Source organism: Nycticebus coucang, chromosome 16 (assembly GCF_027406575.1).
Source record: "Nycticebus coucang isolate mNycCou1 chromosome 16, mNycCou1.pri, whole genome shotgun sequence".
Taxonomy (NCBI): Eukaryota; Metazoa; Chordata; class Mammalia; order Primates; family Lorisidae; genus Nycticebus; species Nycticebus coucang.
Window position 1 is genome coordinate 47,494,579 of NC_069795.1, and position 16,808 is coordinate 47,511,386.

Sequence of the window (16,808 nt, forward strand, 5' to 3'; positions counted from 1 at the left end):
TCAACACTGTAGTCTTTTACCTATGGTAGGAAATCAATTTTATCTTGCTATACCTAAAAAATATATTGGAGGAAAAGAAACTGAGGATTTAAGTTGGAATGCCCATGAAAACTTTAGTTAAAAACAAAACAAAGCACTACTGTGTCATAGATTTTCATTTTTACTTCTGCATACCTTTGGTTACATTTGGAGTTACGGTAGTATTTTTGATTTCTGGAGTAGCAGTTGTTTGTTCTGTCTGTGCAGGAAATTCATTTCTACTGCGAGGCTGAAGCGGTTGAGTAAATTTTGGGCCACGACCTTAAAAAAAGTTTTAAAAACTTTACTTTTACATCTAAACCAACTTGGTAAAGTTATTTTATAATGCATTTAATATATGTATGGAAAGTTGTAGCACAAATCCAGGGAATATCAAATTCTCACATTAAAAACAGGCATACCTTTGGCTATTTTTGGAGGGTCTGTTGTGTTTTTGAGGTCATTGCTATACCGAGGAGGTGGAGGTTGTGTAAGTTTTGGAGGACGACCTTGAAAAATAGTTAGATTTATACATTTTGACTTTTAAAAGAGTTAAAAATAGTAATATAAAATATTTTCAACATTTCCAAAAGTATGTAATTCTTCAGAATTCTATAATTTTAAATCTTAGAGGGAACTATATTAGAAGGATAAATATTATATTCTATATTAGATGCACAAATATACAAGGATTGCTCAGTTTTAAAATAATTAAAATCATCTAAAAACAATCTTCTTAGGAAGGAGCATAACAGGGAGAAAAATGACATTCAACTCCAAAGTCATAAAAGTGTCCTCACAATTTGATATATTGTTTATTCAATTCAGCTATGGAGGGCCAATTACATGTCAGGCACTGTGACAGGCTGGGGAGATACAGCAATAAATAAGTTGAGAGAAATTATTTCCACTTTTAATTTTCTTTATATCTTCGGTGCTTATGTTACACAAATATCATAAAACATAAGACCTCATTTAAAATTATTAGGACTAAGTAAATTTGGCAAGTGATTTTACTACAGTACCTCATGAACAATTCTATTTCTTCTTCCACTTGTAATTTTGGAAACTATTCTGCTTTGTCTCTTTTTAATAGGGTAACTATTTATATTTTTAAAAATTCCTTTAAGAAGATGTTATAATGAAGAGTTTAAATACAAAAACTCATCAGCAAAACCCTTTTAAATTAACAATCCAGTGAAAATAACATGAGTTAAACCCATTGTCTCTTTACCTTTAGGAATAAACTGACATCCCAGCAGCTCCACTTTCATGGCAATTTTCTGTTGCCATTGAGTAGGGTTCACTCTAATAAAACGTGCGATAATTGGTGGCAAAAAGTTATTACGCACATCTTGATGATAATCTTTGTTTCCTTGAAATATCTTTTAAAAAACAACAAAAAAATTGGTACTTTAACAGAAGTCAGGGTTAAACTGCTCCATGTTTTGTTTTTCCTCCGGGGCTTAAATGACATCGCAAAGCATGACAGTAAGAAGTAATTTCTAAGAAAATAATCATAATTTAGAAAAAGTATTAAGAAGCTGCACATTCTTTGTCAAAATTTATGAAAATATCTAAGACGAAATCAATTCCAAAATGATTTGAGAATTTAACAAGAGAGCTAACTTGGCAATTTGAGGAAAAGGTTTCAAATCCAGTGAGTTTATTGAGTTACAGTTTAAATATATTAATTTTATTTTCAAAGTAAAACAGATCAAATGAAGCCTTTGAGGAAATATTTTGTTCTTGTGTGCTTTTGACAACTTTTCTCTTAAGTAGGCTGAAAATGAACATCAACTAAGGAACACATAACAGAGACATACTTCCACCTACTGGATAAACCGCATAAAGATAGTTCCCATATTTAAATCACAGTTTTCATTCCTTGTTGCTATCTGAACCAGGAAAGTGACTTTGTAACACTTTTCTATGGCTAATCTAATAATCATAACTTAACAACAACAAATATATAAGTAACCCTTAGGTGAAAATACAATTTTCAGTCACTCTTGCTCTCTCAAGTATTTCAAGTAAATAAGAACAGTATCTTACACTGGAACACCTCTGAATTACTTAGAAAGTATTTTCACATAATTAACTCTAACGTTCTTTATGACAACCCTGTGTGACAGGCAGGGCACAGGAAACCAGGACAGAGAGAATTTAGTGGACTGCACAGCTAGTCAATGATAGGGCAGTAACTGGTTGGGTCTTCTGACTTACCTATAGTGCTCCAGTAAGCTAAGAAGAGCCCTGCCTTTTCCCTAAGCTAAATCAAGTAGGTAGTTTTAAAACAACATTAAAAAGTGAACACCAAGTGAAATCAAAGTGATTTTCTTTTTTATTAGCTAAGGTCAGAGTAAAGTAAATGTTTAACTTCTCAATTAAGTTATTTCCAAATATTGTGGTTATTTCTTCTTGGCTAATTCACATGACATAAGAACCTCTAAAGATATTTTAACATCTTTTACTTTTCTGAAAGGTTTGAAGTTACAATAATCTCCACACTAGCAAGCTTCCATGACTTCCACAGATATTACTGTGAAATAAAATGAAGCTGATTCTTCGCAGTCTTCTTATATAAGTGGAAAAGGGACAATTATGAAACATCATTTTAGGACATAAAAACTGTTACTATTTCAATTTTCATTAAAATTGAGTAAAAAAGATTCACTACTGTCAACTTATGACCATTTATTGAGACTCTCTATGTTTAGAAAGATTTGCTCGGTGTCATGAGGATAAAATGAAAGTGGAAGTGCAAGTCCTGACCTCAAGACCTTAAATCCTGTGGTATTATCACACATAAACGTGGCATGATAGGCTGGGTACAGTGGCTCGTGCCTGTTATTCCAATATTTTGAGAGATGGAGTCAGGAGGATTGCCTGAGGCCAGGAGTTCCAGATCAGCCTGTGCAACTTAGTAAAGACTGTCTATACAAAGAAAACTTTTTTTTTTTTGGAGACAGATTCTCAAGCTGTTGCCCTGGGTAGAATGCTGTGGCATCACAGCTCACAGCAACCTCAAACTCTTAGGCTTAAGGATTCTCTCGCCTCAGCCTCCCAAATAGTTGGGACAACAGACGCCCACCAAAATGCCCGGCTATTTTTGTGTTGTTGTTATTGCTGTTGTCACTGTTGTTTTTTTTAGCTGGCCCAGGGCAGGTTCGAACCCACCGGCCTTGGTGTATGTGGCCAGCACCCTACCCATTGAACTATAGGCACTGCCCTGTACGAAAAACTTTAAAAAATTAACTGAATATGGCGGTATATGCCTGTAGTCCCAGCTACTTGGAGGACTAAGGCTGGAGGACTGCTTGAGGCCAGGAAGTTACAGTGAGCTATGATCATATTACTGTATTCCAGCCTGGGCAACAGAGCAAGACCCCATCTCTTATTTTAAAAAAGGCATAATATTATAAAGTGAAACATTATAAAAACCATATATAAACATGCAAATGTATGTGTGTACATATATATATATTCCATTTTCTGAAAATAACCCGATGCCACTGCTATGTGCTCATGCACATGTGCAGGTTTTGAAAAGGTGTGAAAATGAATAGAACAATGATCCTTGAGTCGGGGGTAGATAAGGGAACAGACGGACAGACATGAGGGACTACATATAATTTAATGTGAGGGCACTTCTGTCTGTAACAGTAACAGGGACTAGACTTAAACTTCAGCCTTAAGTATCTTAAAAACTGGATATATTCAGGACAATAGGCAGCAAAGGGCAATAGTCACTGACAGAAGGGAAACACATGATATGAGCTCTGTTATTGATTGCCCCAGTACTATCTAGATCAAGTTTCCAGGCCATAGTGCAGGAAGAAAGATTCCAAGCAGAGCCTGGTGGTCTCACTGAGTCAAGGAGACAGAACTTGAAGACTGAGAGACCAGAAGACAGCTAGAATTGGACGGGCAGAGTTTAGAAGAGAACTACAGAGGTAGAGGAAAGAGACAGACTGAGACAGAGATACAGAGACTTCGAGGATGGGTAAGGGGTTTTCTCTGAAATCTTTAGCTGCATGAAGAACTGACCTATGATCAGTGAAAGAACCACAGGAAGGAGTCAGTTCTCAGGAACGCCTCACACTGCCAACAGACAGAAGGGACAAACCTCATAACAATGAGACCCTGGGTTCAGTATTGTCTCAGTAGTGCTAAAAAATTAGAAAGCTAAAGGCCCAGCCTAACAAAGCCTAAAAGCAAGACTTGACAAGATCCAACTGTCTCCAAGTAGCTTAACGGCATCCAGAGTAAAACTCAAAAACATTTAAGGGAATAATAATAATAAATCCAGTGTCAAATAACGTAAAATTCACAATGTCTGGCATCCAATAAAAAAAAATCACCAGGCATATAAAATATGATCCATAATGTCAATCAACATAAACAGACCCAGATAGGACATGTATGATAAAATCAGTAGATAAGGACATTAGAAGAGTTATTGTAAGATCCATACATTTCAGAGATTAAGAAGAGCATGAGCCTGTGAAGAAGAGGCATGGAAAACATATAATAGATATGATTAGCAGATTAGACACCACAGAACAAAATATTAGGGAACTTGAAGACAAAATAACTTTGCCAAACTAAGAAAGAGTTTTTGAAAAAAAAAAAAAAAACAAAAACCTGAACAGAGCACCAGTGAAGTGTAAGGTATCTTTGAAGGTCATCATTCACAAACATAGAATTGAGAGAGGAAATATTTGAAGAAAAAATAAACTATAATTTTCTAAAATTGATGTAAATCACAACCTACAGATCCAAAAAGCTCAAAGAATCCCAAGCAGAAAAAACATAAAGAAAACTATACAAATCTGCATCATAATCAAACTGCTTAAAGTAAATGATAAAAAAAAAAGTATTATAGTTTCAGCTTTTTTGTCTTTTTTACCTCTTGCCTACAGAGTGGAAATCTGAGAACAAAGGCTCTTCATCATTTGGTGAACTACAAAGAAAGCTTTTTAAAGATAAGAAATTAAAAGTTCCATTTGTGACTTTCTTATTAACTTGCCCTAAACAATTCAGTTAAAAATGAAGTAACAAAAGTCAGGGAAGCACATACCCTTAAAATCACCAAAAAGGGACCTAAGAACCACTAAGAATTTTCTAACCATAGTTAAGAGTAAGGCCAATAGCTAACATTACCTAGAATAACCATGAGAGGGCGCTGTAAGATGAAATGATATTTACCTTTTGCGTCTCTTCTATACAGAATTTCCGTGACTTTTGGCAAACATGTTTTTAAAAATACTTTGGTAATTATTTTACCTTCTCCTGTTCCACACCAGGCTCTCTGTACACGGTCCATTTCTGTCCATCATCACTGTACAGAATTTTGTAGGCAGACACATAGTAATTGTGTTCCACAATGGTGGATCCAGTGGTTACAATGCCTGGGGAATGAAGAGTTACTTTCATTAGTACACTAATGGAATTAGTCTGAATCCCCAAGTTTGTTCAGTATCAAAGCATAAGCACCTGGTATGTGCTGTTCAAACATTTCTGTGTATGGCTCACTTCCATATCTAAGTGCAGGTTTTCATTATAATAGTAAATCCTTGGCTTTGTTCCCCTGTACAGACAGGAGAAATTATGGGCACACCTAAGGAAAAACTATTCTATTTTGGCAGTTTGTGTTCTCATCATTGTAGAATATATTTCAACTACTGAGTAAGAAAGACTGCCTGGGGCTGAGCATAGTAACCTATGACTATAATTCAGCACTTTGGGAGGCCAAGGCAAAAGGAACACCTGAGTCAGGAGTTCAAGACTAGTCTGGGCAACATATTAAGACCCTGTGTCTACAAAAAATTGTTTTCAAAAATTTGCTGGATGTGGTGGAACGTATGGTAGGCTACTCAGAAGGCTAACATAGTAGAATCACGTGAGCCCAGGTGTTTGAGGCTGTAGTGAGCTATGACCATAACCCTGGCACTCCAGCCTAGGCAACAGAGCAAAACCCTGCCTCCAAAACAAACAAAAACAAACAAACAAAAAAGCACGAATTCCTGGGAACAAACAGATTAAAGTTGATTAATGGTATTTTTTACAATACCAAAGCAAAATAAATCTTTTGAGAAAGTTATCTAAACCAATCTCAACCAATGATTCTGACCATTTACTAAATTTCTCTACATTTATACTCGGCACATGTGGAAAATTATTATTCTTAAAATGAGTTCCTTTAACATGAATTCCTCTTAATGGCTATAAGAGATGGTTATTTCAGATGTCTGAAGATCAGTTTATTAATTAAAAGTCTTACTGCAATGAAAAAGAAAAGCTATTAATTAAATATCAATCAACTCTCTATCATGCTTTATAAAACTATCTCCAATAATATTAACACCAGTAATGAAAACTTTATTGAAAATAATTAAATTTTCAGTGACCTAATTTTTTATGGTAAAAATGTCACCAGTTTTCCAAATGAAAGAATATTATTCAAGAAAATTCTATCTTTTAACCTGTTATCTTCTTTTCCTTATTCAGATCTACTTGTAACCACTGATACTCATCCGTGGCGAGAGCAGCCCAAGGAGGCCCAGGTTTTTTCAGTCTAGCTTTCTCAGGTTTCCAACTGTTCTCTTGCCCTGTGTGGTCAGTCCACTCTAGCACAGATGATGCTGTTATCTGAGGATCGGCAATCACGCCAGATTCCATTCCCAGGGTTCCGTAACAACCTGAAACAGAGAAAGTAAATTTCTAAATATAAATTTAAAATCTATATAGACCTGCTCACTGCAAACTTTCTATAATACCTCTAAGTAACATAAACTGTGTTAATAATACACCATAACAGAGAAATCTCAAAATTGGCAAGTGTTTCTTGGGCATGTCTTTGTGCAGCGTTAGGAAACCTACAAACATATTCATTCACAAGCAATAACTGCTAGCCTAACGGAAATACACTAGGCTCTTCCCCGGACACTCCTCAGGGAAGTGGACAACTCATTCCTTTACTTCTTTCAGATTTTTGGTCTCACGTCACAATCTCTATGAGGCCTTCCCTGACTCTACTTAAAACTTCAAACCAATCCTTCTGCATTTCCTGTCCTCTTTCCTTGCCTTATTTTTCTACATCTTTTATCATAAACGGTATATTATGAACAATAATTTATTTATTCATCATTTATTGTCAGTCTCTACCAGAATATAACCTCTAGGAAGCCAAGAGTATTTTTTTTACTCACTGATACATCACTAGCACCACAACAGTGCATGCCAAATAAAAGGTGGTGCTCACTAAATACCTGCTGATTGAATAATTAATTACTTCTTTAGACAAGGTCAAAAGTCATTTTTCTAAGGCAGCTTCCTTGCTTACATGATCATTTCCCTATTAATATAAAACCTTCAGTTTCTTTTATTCATTGTATTATTAGGTACAATAATAATTGTACCTTATCTCACAGTGTTATTATGACAACTACGTAAGAAAGTAAAAAAAAAAAAAAAAAACAGCAAATGACACAGTGCCTAACATACAATGTTCAAAAAATACTAGCTATTATATAAAAAATAAAGTCATAAAGTCCATGAAAGGCTTACCACTTGTCTTAAATGTAAAAAGACTTGTAGATAAGTGGCCCCTGAAAGAAAGAAAGGTTTTTTTGGTGATATTCACATACACAACATGACTTTTCATATTAATCTCAGTTAAAGTTTTTCTTTTGATTTGGATTTTTCTCCTCACTGTTTAAAGCGGTTTAAAGAACTAAGAAGATTTGATGGCTACAAATTTGACAACTGATATTGTTCCTAGATTAAGGAAGTTATCTAAGTAGGATAACTTCAGAAATCAGCATAAACAATTTTCTCCACAAGTATCTAGTTCTGTACATGATTGTACAAGTGTGCCCATATAAACTTTTAATACTTATTTCTTTTTCATAATTTTTTAACTCATTGTTCATTGTCAATCTCTCACTATTTCATCAAAGAAATTGATTCTCAGAACTGGTCTAAGGGAACTACTTTTGGTAAAAGTATACTAACAGGTATAATTTTCAGAGAATTAAGCCCCTGCTTACAGAAGAAAAGCTGGCTATTAATAGAAAGACTGCACTTTTTGGCGGGGGCTGGGTTTGAACCCACCACCTCTAGCATATGAGGCCGGTGCCCTACTCCTTTAAGCCACAGGTACCGCCCAAGACTGCACTTTTTTAGAGGAAATCAACATGTCTAAGAACAACTTTTGTATTGGAATACAACGTGACATTGGGCAGAATGGGCAGAAAGGGTGAGCTGACGAGCATGGAGGGGTTGAGACAAGTGGATAGTTTACCATGAAGCAGGTCAAACAATTCCAAGGAACTGGGAGAAATAAAATCATCAGTGTACACTCCTGCCATCAGCACACCAATCAAATTAGTATGAGAGGATGCAACCTACCCAGGTTTTTTTTAAGTATGAAAGAAAGAATTCACATAGAAAAAAATTCATTCTAAGGAAGAGCAGGGGAAAGAAATGGAACTCTATATATTAATCATCAAAAGACATCTGGGATGAATGATAGTCCATTCATAGCCTGTTTTGTATGGCCAGCAAGCTAAAAATGATTTTTACATGGTAAAGAGCGGTAATTAAAACAAAACAAAGAATTAGCAACAGAGACATGTGGCCCGAAAAGCCCAAGATATTTGCTAGCTCAATCTTTACAGAATGTTTGCTGACTCCTGCTCTATACTGCCCTGAGTATAGATCATCCTCTTGTCTTCTGAATGTAAATTGGCCTAGGAACTCTGAAGAGAAGCTGGTTCAATAAGGCTTAGTACTATCTGCAGGAGTGAGCATATCTAAGAGGCAAGATTTATGAAAACAGATTGCTAATGCTGCATTTATATATAATGTTTCAGCTTCTGCTTTTGATGCCAGGTGTATATTTTGTAAAACAGGGCATTATAGATACCATGAATACATATTCTTATAATATTCTCTTGGAATGAGAGGAAGATTCATAATAATACTTATGACAAAATGTTTTACATCAACTTTTATTTTATATTCAGAGTATTGTAATTACACTCAATGCATCTTAGATCACATGGGCTATAAGGAGCAAAGTAGTTATGTCTTCTGATCTTTAAAACAGTAAGGATTTGGTAACAAACTTCTAGACTCTTACATTCTAGACTTTTTCTATTTTCTACACTTAGGAAAGACAGAAATACAAAGTAAATCACTCTTCTCTTCCAAATGACTACCTTTTTGAAGGACAAGCTAAGGTAGTATAACATTGCCTGTACTCTCAAAGTCCTCAGATGCCAAGCACACACAGATGTGTTTATTGCCTCACTGTTATTTCATGAACACACTGCCAGTGACATTGCTGAGATCTATGTAGTCTCTAGCCCACCCCTACTCAGCATGTTCATTATAAATAGCGTATATACATATACATAAAGTAGCACGTGTATACTTACACCACAGATGTGATGTTGTTAGCCAAAGAACTTTCATAGTATGGGATACCTTTACTAATAACAACACTGATTTGGCCACCCAAAATGTTTGACACTACTCCTGCATGCACACCAGCCATGCACAATGGCGAAGACTTAAGGGAGGGAAAAAGAAAAGATTAGTTTTAAATTTTTTCTCAGTAATTCATAAACAAGACAGTTCTACTTCCTTAAGCAATCAGTTGACCTGGGCAGTTTTCTCATAAATATAGATTACTGGTACTGTAATGCAATTGTTTTTTAGCAGAAAAAAAATTGAATAAAACGTTATATATTACTAATAAGAATTGCTTTCTGAAAAACAGAAAGATAAAGATTATATTAGATATATGTCTAGCTATTCTGGAGTTCTCAAAAAAATAAAGTTATATCACAACTTTAAAATAAGTCTATATCTAACTTACATCTCTATATCCATGAGGAATTGTTCCAGATATCTCACCAAAAGGGAGCAGACAACCAGCTGGGCAGTACTTACTAAAAAATGAAAACAAGTAAAATGTTATATAATGCTATGCTTTCTTGGGTGGGGGGAACAGCCCCCCCTCCCCGCCAATATCACATATACGTTTTTTCGTTCAATGTAAATATCATCATCTCATCACTCTGAAAGACCTACCATTTCTAAAAAGCCCTTTTAGATCTCCTCCTAGCCATATATTTACATAGTGTAACATGTCTTTATTCACATATTTATGAAATTTATCTCCCATTCTACATATTGTTTTTAGCTGTCCCAGGCCAGTTAAAACCCACCAGCCTTGGTGCATGTGGCCGGCACCCTACCCACTGAGCTACGGGTGCCGCCTACATATTATTTTGATTGTTTTACTTTATAATGAATGGTAAACACTAGTAGAAAAAACATTTCTACTATAAGACCAATTCATCATATTTAATAGCTATATTATAACCTATTTTGTGAATAAACCATAAAATATTTTGCCAACCATCTATTGATCAAATTTAAGCTGCATTTTCATTCATTTATCCATTCACTCACCCAATCCACTCAACATGTTTCTGTTATGTTGTCTATTCAATGTTGGGCTATGCTAGGTACTGGGCTTACAAAGGTCAACCAAATATGGCTCCTGTCCTCACTGAGTTTACATTCCAATGGTGGACGAAGACTAAACCAATACTTAAATAAAGAACTAGATTTTGATTCTGCTATGGAGAAAAGGCACCCTGAAATAACTGGGAGAAACCTAACTTAATACAAGTAGAATCATTACTCAGTAAACTTAGAAAATTACCAAACAGCATCCAAAGTCCTTCAGGTAATCCCTGCAAGAACCCTACATGAAAGGTACTATTACTGTCCTCCTTTCATAGATAAAGAACTGAGAAAATGTACACCTAGGCTACATAGCAGACAGGTGGCAGATGGGTCCCAGAGTCTGTGCTGTCACTCAGGGAGCAAGCTCCGAGGAAGTAAAGTCTCAGCAGAGAGCTCACAGATGGGAAAGAGGTAGGAAGTGCACACAATCAGAAGGACGAGCACGCCCACGAGGCAGGAGGCCTGGGAAGTGTGTGGGAGTGAGGATGGTAGTGCAAGCCGAACACAACAAGAAAGGTAAGCTCAGCTGTACAGAAAGCCAGGGGCGAGCTCATGCCAAGGCCTTGTGGGCTATGAGGTGAAATGTCTGGAATATATTCCTAACCCAAAACAGGGAGACAGTAAAGGTTTCTTGACAGCTTATATACATAATCTAATTAATAGTTTTTAAAGGGAAGAGATTGTAAGGAATCACGAATGGAAGCTGGGACACTGTCAGGAACGGTGTGGCAGCCCTGGAGGGGGGTGACAGGAGCCTGGATTTGGATGGTGACGCTGGAGCTGGAGGGTGGAGTGAGGGCAGAGCTGTTTACCATACCCCTGAGCCAAGGTTACCCCACCTGACCAGAATCCCCCTCAAATGCTGAAGAGGGTGCTCTTCACACACAGAGAGAACCATCTTAGAGACAAAATCTAAGGTTCTTAGGGAAGAAGTGTAAATGAATTGGGAGTTTAGTGGGTTGGGTCTTAAAAGATGAGACTTATTTTGCTAAGCAGAGAGGAATAAAGCAATTCTAGGTAAAAGTTCTGAGATCTCAGACTAAACAATGCAGAGCAGTTTTAGCATGGGGAAAACAAGGTGAGAATGGAAAATAGCCCGTGGAGTATTTTTGAAGGACCCTGGAGACTAGGCCAAGGAATCTGGACAACTTTTTAATCATAGTAAGGAGTTTCTCAAGATTTTTAAGCAGGGAAATGATCAGATATGTATTTTAGAAAAGAACTTGACAGCAGTGTGAATGACAGAATAAAGAAGAAAATGTTAGAATGGGAAATCAATTAGAAGCTAATTCTAATCCAGGCAAGAGACAAAGGCACAATGCAGACAAACAGGAGCAGAAATGCTACTTTGGTAAAAAACTGAAGAATTCCATAAAAGCCAAAACTGTCCTCTTTTTTGAGAAAGGATTTATAGCCTTTCTATTTTTATTAGAAGTTTTACCAGATTTTGAAAAGCAATTATAGTTCTACTTTTAAAACATACTAGAATTATACTTTCATCTTGGAGAATATGTTAATGCTACAATGAGAGTGCAATGACATCACAGCTCACAGTAACCTCCAACTCTTGGGCTTAGGCGATTCTCTTGACTCAGCCTCTCAAGTAGCTGGGGCTACAGGCACTCACCACAATGCCCAGCTATTTTTTTGTTGCAGTTTGGCCGGGACCGGGTTTTGGACCTGCCACCCTCGGTATATGGGGCCAACACCCTACTCACTGAGTCATAGGCACTGCCCAGTGAAAGCAAAATTTAAAAGTAGCACTCAGTGGCTTTACATAAGCATTAATTTACTGAGGACTTAGAACAAAAATTATGTATCTTATCATATGCATTAATTTTACATGTTTACGAAATGGGGATGCAGAGTGAAAGAAGAGTAACATTTAAGGAAGAAAAAAGGCACACACATGTTCATACCTGAACTCAGGTTCCACAAAATTGGATGCAGTGTCCAAACAAGTAATCAGATCTAAAAAAAAAAAATAAATAAATAAAATAAAAAACTGATGTAGTTAATACACAGACTTACTCTTTCAGAATCTCAAATTGTATTGTTCTCTTTTTAAAAATTTATTTTTATTATTTTTTTTTAGAGACAGAGTTTTGTTCTGATAGTTGGGAACACAGTGGCAAGATTCCTGATCACAATGGGCTCAAGTGATCCTTCCACCTCAGCCTTCTGAGTAGCTGGGACTACAGGTGTGGCCACTATATCCAGCTAATTTTTTCTTCTTTTGGGTAGAGACAGGTTCTTGCTATTTTGCCCAGGAAGGTCTCAAACTCCTGGTCTTAAGGATCCTCCAGCATTAGCCTCCCAAAGTGCTGGAATTACAGATGTGAGCCACTTTGACCCCAAATTGTGTTGTTCTAATTTTCCACATCTCAACAGTTTATCAAGGTGGTACTAAAAACTTTACAAATTCTTATTAATCACTATTTCTTTCTGATTTTAAGTTTCTTGATTTCTGGAGCTATGTGTACCCAATACTGTTTGCTAGCATATCACCTCATGAAGTCACACAGCATAAATATAGAACATGTACAGATAAGTAAAAATTATAGCCTTAAGTGGCTTGTGTAAAATGCAGCTTCCAAAACACAAAGAAAAAAAATATTTCTTGGTTACTTATACAAAGAAAACAATGACCAAAAACAGTGAGTGAATTTTGTCACTCTAACTAACTACTATTCAGAATCTGGTCCACAGACCAGATTAGCAGCATCAGCATCTTCTGAGATCTTGGCAGAAATTCAAATCCTTGTACCCTGTCCAGATTTATAGTGGTGGGGGGCCCCAAAAATATGTTTTAACAAGTCTTCCAGGTAATACCTTAAGCACACTGAATTTGGAAAAGCACTACTCTGAAGAAAACAAACTTTTAAATGTTAACATTTTCTACCTAGAAATCAGTAAGTCTGAATAAGAGTGAATCTGCTTTTAATTAAGACCTAGTTGACAGGCCATGTAAAAGGTGGCTTTTGGTCAAAAAAAATTCCATGTGTGCGGTACCTATGGCTCAAAGGAGGAAGGCTCCGGCCCCATATGCCGGAGGTGGTGGGTTCAAACCCAACCCCGGCCAAAAACTGCACATACACACACACACAAACTTCCATGATACTCTTGAGATGAGCTAAGCCCTCAATGAAGTCCACAGGGTCTTTAAGTGGCTGGCCCTTTCTACCCCTCCAGGCTCCTGTGTACCTACAGGGCTTCTCACCGCTCTAGCCTGCTTGTGGTCTCTCCCGGCACAGGCTACTCTCTTGGCCTGGAAGGCTTTCCCACCCTCCCTTAGCCTAGATGACTCTTCTCAAAGACCTAATCCTACCTGTCACTCCTCACAGAAGCTGTCCATCACCTTTGCAAGTCAAACCACTTTTTAGCACACAGTAGGTGCTTAAGTTTTGTGTGTTTTAATGAACAGGTGACTATTATTTGTTCTCACAATACTATGTGTTATGTAAGACCAACTGGATGATGTAATCATATAGCTTCAAACAACATCAATTCTATAATGCCTAGACCTGAACAGAGAGGAAGGCTGTTTGTCCTCACCTTTGTATTGCCAGCAGCAATCACAGTGTGTGGTATATAGGAGGCTTTCAATGAACACTTAATTAGTGGATGAATACAAGTTTCTGATTGTTAGCATGTCTGGCTAAGTCCAATTATTTACTAACCTTTAAAGAGGAAAACCTGGAAGACAACTGAAGACAACCACAAAAATAAGTGATTTCACATATAAATGTTTGGCTAAAGAATGTGTGTCAAGGGTGGCCAATATACCAATGGTGATAGCAGACAGCATACTGCCAAAATCACTGATGGTATGTAAATATTTATTTTTATTGTTGGGGATTCATTGAGGGTACAATAAACCAGATTACACTGATCGCATTTGTTAGGCAAAGTCCCTGTTGCAATCGTGTTTTGCCCCCAAAAGGTGTGGCACACACCAAGGCCCCACCCCCTCCCTCCTTCCCTCTCTCTCCTCTCCCTTTCTCCACCCCTCCCTCCTTCTTTCTCTCTCTGCTCTCCCCTTCCCCCACCCCCACCATGACCTTGTCATTATCTAACCCCAGTGAGAATGGCCCACATCACAAAATCTCAAAACTGCAGATGGTGGCGTGGATGTGGAGAGAAGGGAACACCTTTACATTGCTGGTGGGACTGCAAACTAGTACAACCTTTTTGGAAGGAAGTATGGAGAAATCTCAAAGCACTCAAGCTAGACCTCCCATTTGATCCTGCAATCCCATTACTGGGCATCTACCCAGAAGGAAAAAAATCCTTTTATCATAAGGACACTTGCACTAGACTGTTTATTGCAGCTCAATTTACAATTGCCAAAATGTGGAAACAGCTTAAATGCCCACCAACACAGGAATGGATTAACAAGCTGTGGTGTATGTACACCATGGAATACTAGTCAGCCATTAAAAAAAAATGGAGACTTTACATCCTTTGTATTAACTTGGACGGAAGTGGAAGACATTATTCTTAGTAAAGCATCACAAGAATGGAGAAGCATGAATCCTATGTACTCAATTTTAAAATGAGGACAATTAATGACAAGTAAATATTTATTAATTGCTATCACCACAAGCACAGAATAATCACTCTACTTTACAATTATGAATAAGTTTTATGTTTATTATCCAAATGAAATATGTCTTGAAAGTAAGAATAATAATTGTGTTATACTAACAGGAAAGTGGTATTTTAGGAACAACTGTAGAGATTAGTATCTATACACCATAGGCATTTAAACGATGATTAAGTTTTAAAAGTTTAAGAGGATACATGTCTGAATAGAGATTCACTACCACCTAGCTGACCAACTGGGAAAAGGGGATAAACTGAATTACTATAGTCTGGTTATTCCTGTCAATCTTTGCACAGCATCATTTAGAATCGATTTTCCACTTTCCTGCTCCACCCAAAGAATTTCCAACTTCTGAGATTACAAATTGAACTTCTAAGATTAACAGCCTGGGATGGAAAGGTAGTGTGTGGTCCCATATGGCTTTCAAACCCTAAGATGACTGCTAGCTGGCCCCATTACCTGCAGGCCCCATGCCAGAAAACTGGTCAACTATGGATATATTAGATCAGAACAGGGCCTTAGTTATAAGTCCACTCAGTGCTGAAACTTCACATTATGCCATGCAAATGTGCAACTCACTGACCTTGCTCTCAAATTCTATGGGGGCTCAAAAGAGCTCTTTAGGAAGAAATTAAGAATTCAGAATGACAGCTACAAGGAGAGCCAAGAAGACTCAAGACAAAGAAAGAAATTCATGAATGCATGCTTTGAGGTTTTAAGGTTTATGAACATCATAAAGGCAGAAGAGAAAAGAAAAGAAAAGAAAAAACCCACCAAATTAAGCAGGGAATTAATCAGCTTTACAATGTGTCTCCCTTGAGAATTTTATCCCAATAAACAGCCTTCCAGAAAACTGCCATTACTACTATGCTCCAAACATATATTAGAACTCAGCCTGGGCAAAATGAAAACAGCTCAAAAGAAGCCATCTCTCTTAGACACTTCTCATACCAATGTATAAGAAGTTATAATCAATGAAATAGAACAACTGAGAGTCAAGAAATAAACACAACTGATTTTCAACAAATGTGCCAAGACAATTCAATGGAGGGAAAGAATAGTCTTTTAACAAATGATGCTGAGACAAGTGGATATCTTCAGGCAAATGAATGAAATTGAACCCTTACCTTACACTACATAAAAAAATTAACTCAAACTGTATCTAAACTTAAGAGCTAAAACTATAAACTTTTAGAAGGTATTATTTGGGTAAATCAGTACTACTACCCATAGTTGTTTCTTTCTTTCTTTTTTTTTTTTTGAGACAGAGTCTCACTATGGTGCCCTCAGTAGAGTGCCGTAGCATCACAGCTCACAGCAACCTCAAGCTCTTGGGCTTAAGTGATTCTCCTGCCTCAGCCATCCAAGTAGCTGGGACTATAGGTGCCGCCAACATGCCCAGCTGTTTTTTTGTGTAGTTGTCATTGTTGTTTAGCAGGCCTGGGCCAGGTTCAGACGTGCCAGCACCCTAACCAGTGAGCTACAGGTGCCAAGCCCTGTAGTAGTTTCTTAAATATGACATCAAAGGTATTAAGAAAAAAACTACAAGTAGATAAATTGAAGTTTATCAAAATTAAAAACTGTATTTCAAAGGACACTATCAAGAAAAAGGGCTGCCACGTACAGTGTCTCATGC

General features: G+C 37.0%; 1 protein-coding gene across 6 annotated transcripts in view; it reads right to left on the reverse strand.

Moving 5' to 3' along the window:
- Positions 1 to 16,808, reverse strand: part of DCBLD2 (discoidin, CUB and LCCL domain containing 2) — a 73,710-nt gene that overhangs the window by 12,474 nt on the left and 44,428 nt on the right. For 5 of the 6 annotated variants that reach the window (XM_053565751.1, XM_053565752.1, XM_053565750.1 and 2 more), the window contains 9 exons: positions 12,486 to 12,537; positions 9,908 to 9,980; positions 9,465 to 9,598; positions 7,591 to 7,631; positions 6,507 to 6,722; positions 5,308 to 5,432; positions 1,253 to 1,403; positions 441 to 527; positions 175 to 300 (listed from right to left, as the gene is read on the reverse strand). In XM_053565751.1, the coding sequence (XP_053421726.1) occupies positions 175 to 300; positions 441 to 527; positions 1,253 to 1,403; positions 5,308 to 5,432; positions 6,507 to 6,722; positions 7,591 to 7,631; positions 9,465 to 9,598; positions 9,908 to 9,980; positions 12,486 to 12,537 (1,005 nt within the window). The remainder of the gene's footprint in view (positions 1 to 174; positions 301 to 440; positions 528 to 1,252; positions 1,404 to 5,307; positions 5,433 to 6,506; positions 6,723 to 7,590; positions 7,632 to 9,464; positions 9,599 to 9,907; positions 9,981 to 12,485; positions 12,538 to 16,808) is intronic. The other variant, XM_053565753.1, reaches the window with a different exon arrangement.